This window comes from Nematostella vectensis, chromosome 8 (assembly GCF_932526225.1).
Source record: "Nematostella vectensis chromosome 8, jaNemVect1.1, whole genome shotgun sequence".
Classification (NCBI taxonomy): Eukaryota; Metazoa; Cnidaria; class Anthozoa; order Actiniaria; family Edwardsiidae; genus Nematostella; species Nematostella vectensis.
In genome coordinates this window covers 2740681-2746477 of record NC_064041.1, presented here as the reverse complement: position 1 = coordinate 2746477, position 5797 = coordinate 2740681, and the positions used below count along the sequence as shown (strand labels likewise).

Sequence of the window (5797 nt, the reverse complement as noted above, 5' to 3'; positions counted from 1 at the left end):
TGACGATGCAAGCCGTGCTTTTATTGCCGCCATGTTGATGCTGTATTGTGTAGAAACTTTCTCATAGAAATTCCTAGTTTTTGTACTATAATTGCTTTGTAAATAATATTCTCTTGCTATACTTAGTTTAGATAGCTAACTATTTGTTATACCTTGTATTCATATTAACTGTAGTTTTGTATTATTGCTCGGAGTGAGCGTAGCGAACGGAAAGCAACACTAATCTAGGTGGGCTAGGATTTTTGCGGTTTGATTTTGGGGTTTGGATCGCGGTCAGGAGAAGCAGCGGTAGAGTGGTATCGCGCATGCGTGAGATTTTTAAATTGGAGTCACTTTGAGGTTTGATTCGGGCTTGATGGGACATTTCCGGTTATTACGATCATTATAACTGTCACGTTCGGGAAATTTCCGGTTATTACGAACGGTGTTCGATTGACAAAATAGAGCCGAAGTTTAGCGTCCTTTTAGTCGGCGTGGTCGATCTGACGAATCCTTTCCCGGCGTTGCCGTGTTGCTATTCACTGCTGTGTTCTCTCTTAGTTATTGGGTAAGTAAAGACATGCATTTTCTTGATTACAATTGTAAATTGAGATTTAGCTTTCACATCGTGTTGTTAGAATTGTTTACATCGATTTTTTGCCTCCAATAGGGATTTTTTGCCGTGGTAAGTTGAGAATTTGGTTGTCGAGCGGTGTCACAATTTCAGTTTCCATGCGCTTAGTGTTTAGTTGTCAGAAAGAACCAAATACAATTCAATGGATAGTGATATAGTTTAGGTTTGTATATAATAACCGTTAAACTACAGAATAATCCCAAGTTCAGGTCTCAACGATCTATAGGTGAGCCGATGGAAACTGATTGAAACATTGCGATCACCGATCATTGGAAATGGTCGAAAGCAATGTATTAGGTAAATCGTGCTTGAAATTCTACAGACTTGAAAATAAAACTTTGCTTCATTGTTTATTAGAGTAAAATAAGTAAGAGATGTTATAAACAATTGATTTAGTACAATATTTCGAATTTATTAACCCTTTCCTGCCTAGATAGGGAATTTTCCGTATTTTGCTGCATGAAATTCTGCACGTTTCTCTCTTACAGCTCAAGTCAGCACAACGAATCGTTCGTCATAAAATTTTTATCCAAAGTTAAAACTTTTTCGCGGGTTCGAAATCCATCCACGACCACGGACCTTGCCTTTAGATCATGGACTTGACTCATGATATTTTGGTTGATTTTGATAGCGATTTAAAAGAGTTTTACGGCCTGGGAGAGAGAGATTCACAATCGGTAAACAACGATGGCCGTGGGCTAATTTCTAGCAGAAAAATGTCGGTATTTTGCGACCCAAAGACCAACATTGGTACAGAACTGGTACTGCCATTGAGGAACAAGAAGCTACTCCATTTATCGGACCGAAAAATCATCCAAATAATGACTTTGAGCTTTGTTTTTTTATATTTTCAACATTCTGAATTGATTTAATTTCTTGTCAATCGAACAAACTTGTTTGAGGCGCTTCTAAATAGCAAAAAGGAAACGAAGAGAGAGAATCTGAGTGGTTTGAGAGCAACAGCGAACGATGCAGGAACTAGCGGTGAATAAATTCAGCCACCATCTCGGTATTTTTGTAAGTACTCATGGCATCGGACTATTGCCAACAATTCGCAAATGTTTGAGTGAAAATAACTTGTTTCTCGTCCAGTTGGACATTGCAAAACCAATAGCAGCAAATAATACTTTCTTGCAAGCATTTTTGGCCGCATCTGAACAACAATGCAGAAAATTCTTCAAAATACCACCTTGAATTTGTTCAATAGTCACCACTCGTTCGGCTCGATGATGTTCTCAAATCCTCGTGTTGTTGTGCTATACTTGATTAAGGGCCCATCCGCACTTGTACAAAACTTGTTTATTTAGACACAAATTCTGTCATCAACTGTAAGAAACAAGTGCGGATGCGTTTGTTCGGCTGAGACAAAATTTGTTCGGCCAGGCCAAACTACAAAGACGCCGCTGGGGAGGTTTGGAGCCCTACAAAACTAGGCCAAACGTCAAAATCATGTCGAACATGACAGCTTTGTCAATTATCACCCTACTTGATAACCCAACGTGATCGAATTGCGCGGGAAAGTTCATCTTCGCAGAGTGAATCGAGGTCACAACATGGCGTACTTTCCTCGGGACTATTATTTCAACTATTATGGCTCACAAGTGTTTGATCCTGCTGGTATTTATGGTCAATCGCAGTCTCAAATTGTAGAGCAACCAAATGAAGTTCTCGAATCTCGTGTTTTGCCGGCGTATATATGGCGTAATTGTTGCCAACAGCAAGTCAAACGATACGCGTTTCATTCTCATCTGGCGATAAAAAGAATTCTCGGGAATTATTCTTTGGCGGTAATGAATTTCAAACCATGACTGCAATGGCCGAGGCAAAACCCAGTATGGTCGAAATAAACGTTGTCTTCGCCGATTTATGCGTTGTAAAATGACGTTCTGGTGAATTACGTTAAATTGCCAATAGCAAAGAAGAAGTAGAAGTTGTTGCTGATGTCGATAATATGAATAAATTGCCAGAAACGACACGAGTAGAGCGATGTAATTCATTGGAAGCATGGCGAATTGTAAAGGTAAACAAACCACACGTGCAATTTAATTCGCGCCAGAAATACGAGAATGCATTTTGATTGACGTCGGCGGTTTGTAATTAATTTGTTTGGCCCGATAAGTGCGGATGTACTTTAGCTAATAACTTTTGGCCGAGACAAAATTTGTTATCATTTTTGTTCGGGCCAGACAAACTTTGTTCGACAAGTGCGGATAGGCCCTAATTCACAGATTATGGCCAATTGTCAATCAATTAGACAATCATGAGCAAAAATGGACAGTTAAGTTTTGTTCAATCCATGAAATAAAGCCGCTAAAATTTAGAAATGAAATGACGATGCAAGCCGTGCTTTTATTGCCGCCATGTTGATGCTGTATTGTGTAGAAACGGTGCTGACATGACTATCACAACCAGCTCGCTTAAACCTGAAAAATAGCTATGTATAATACTTGGATATGCTTTCCTAAAGAGTTAACTCTGAATCTTTGAAGTTAATTTGATGTAGTTTATCTGAAAACATGCATAAACTGGAACTAACAAGCGACGAGCACGCGGTTAAATTGCGCTAAATTCAAAAAAGTTTGTCTTTGCCGGCTTATAAAAATTGATGCAATACAATATTTGGAAAACCAGTACTTTATTCCGATCAATAATTATGTGGGCAATATTTGTTCTTACTATGTCAGCCCATGAAATTCTCAGGAAAAAGAAAAAACCTATAAAAACTGAAGACCTGGTGTCATTTTGTGTGCTAAGTTTGACTTCTGTTATGTTAACCCTTTCACTATCAAAACGGCCAAAAGCGGCCAAACGGAAATGTGACGTTTTTCCTGGAGCGGCCAAAAGCGGCCAATTTGCATACAACTCAAAACAATCGTCCCCCTCCTCCCTAGGGAATCCATGCTGCAGGAAAACACGTGGACTATTGTTCTTACGACATTAGCCAATCAAATCCCACCAACTGCGCATAATTTTTCATTGTATAAGGTGCGTGAGCGCCGACCGAAAACTTATCAGTCACCCCTGTACTGCAAACATGGCGGAATCTTTAGCGATCGATGCGAGCGAATTTAGAGCGATTTTTGGTGTTAATCCTGACGAGAATGATGATGTTAACAATTCTGAAAATGAGTTTCAGGGTTTTGAACTTTCTTCTGAGGAAGAAAGCAGTTCTTCTGAGGAAGAAAGCGAAGACGAGAGCGATGAAGATAGTGTTAAAAATTGGTCGGAGCAACTCACGCATTTCGACCTCGAGGACTTCACCGGGCAACAACGGTTAAAGAAAACGGTATCAGAAGATGCAAAAGCTGAAGACTATTTTAGCTTGATGTTTTCGGATGAACTTATTGGTTTAATTTCTGACGAAACTAACCGATATGCACGATTTATTATCGGGCAGAAGGCCGATAGAGAGGCACGGCTGGCGAAGTGGAAGGACGTCACTCCCGACGAACTCCGCATGTTCCTTGGGGTAGCGCTCGTGATGGGGATTAATTCCTTGCCACAGCAAGCCCTTTATTGGTCCCAGAACCCCCTATTTGGAAACCTTGGGATTCAGGACGTGATCCCCAAGACAAGGTTTGAAGAGATCGCCCAATTCCTGCACTTCAGCGATCCGAACAACGAGCCACAACGTGGGGACGCCGATTACGACCGTCTCTTTAAAGTTCGCCCGGTACTGAGCGATGTCTTAAAAAGTATCCAGCAAGCTTACGAGCCCTCAAAGGACATATCAGTCGATGAGGGAATGATTGCCTTCAAGGGAAGACTTGGTTTTCGCCAATATATGCCTGCAAAGCCGACGAAATACGGCATAAAAGTATGGATGGCGGCCGACGCGAACAACGGCTACGTGTGCAACTACAAAGTTTACCTTGGGCAAGAAAACAGACAGCGTGTCCATGGACTCGGCTACGATGTGGTTATGGATATGGCTAAGCCTTTCCTTAACAGTTACAGACACATCTTCTGTGATAACTTTTTTACTACTGTTCGGCTTTTTGACCACTTGCTAGATCAAAAAACCTATGCATGCGGGACTGTGCGCGTGAATCGCAGGGAATTGCCGCCATGTGCCAAAGAGAAGTTGAAGCCCGGTGAAATGCTTCAGCGTCAGCGAGGCCAGCTCCTCTTCACAAAATGGCACGACAAGAGGGATGTCAGTCTTCTTTCGACAAATGTTTCCCCTCTTGAGCCGGGTCGCACAGTGAGAAGAAAGTATCGCAGCCGCGAAGAAATAGACATCGAAAAGCCGAAGGTGACGGATGTTTACACGGCGCACATGGGAGGAGTTGACCGCGCGGACCAGCTCCGATCGTTTTATTCCTCGGGCTGGCAATCGCGTAAATGGTATAAATACGTGTTTTGGTTTTTATTCAATCTGGCGGTGACAAACGCATTCGTCCTTGAAGGATTTAAGCGCCAATTACAAGGAAAGGCGAAGAGGACTGTTATCGTTTTCAAGACAGAACTAGCGCAATCGCTTATTGCTAAGTTCAACTCGAGAAAGCGCCCACGAGTCCCTGCTCCCCCAACTCCCCAGAACATCCCAGCCTCAGCTCATGTCGCCACTCGTGTAGAAGGAAGGAAGAGGGCATGTGTTCTTTGCAGCAAGAAGGGAAAAACGACCCCGAAAGGCTACAAGATCGAGACATACTATGAGTGCGCGGTCTGCAAAGTCGGTCTCTGTCGTAAAGGTTGCCACCAGGCATTCCATGAAATGGACCATGGCACGGCTAAACTATCATAGTACAGACTTTATTTTTACACTATTTCTTATGACTATATGCTGACAACTACCTTTATTATATGTTCTATTTATATTTTGTGTCTAAGATAAACAATAATCTTGTAAATGATGCAAAATTTGAGATCATTGGTAAAGAAGATGGCGCGAAATTTGAATTTTTGTATGAAATTGTAAATTCAAATCATTATAGCTCTAAGCAATAGTGGCAAAAACGCCAATATTTCGGTTCATTAAAAACTTCATTATCTGCACTACTTGTTTCTGTGCTTTATTCTTTACAATCTGCCTCCAAAACCTACTGAGCATGCATGTTTTGTTTTGGTGTGTAAATTAGTGGGGAATGCTAATTAGGCTCCAGGAACAGCAGGATGTGACACACATTGGGCTTCAGTAGTGAAAGGGTTAAATACAGAAAACGAATTCTGTTATTTTTATCA

At 41.4% G+C, this 5797-nt stretch overlaps 1 protein-coding gene across 1 annotated transcript; it reads left to right on the top strand.

Moving 5' to 3' along the window:
- The first annotated feature begins 3647 nt into the window (after positions 1 to 3647).
- On the top strand, positions 3648 to 5360 carry LOC125570215 (piggyBac transposable element-derived protein 4-like). The gene has a single exon (XM_048731520.1). It carries the CDS (start codon positions 3648 to 3650, stop codon positions 5358 to 5360), a length of 1713 nt encoding a protein of 570 aa, XP_048587477.1.
- Positions 5361 to 5797: the final 437 nt, after the last annotated feature.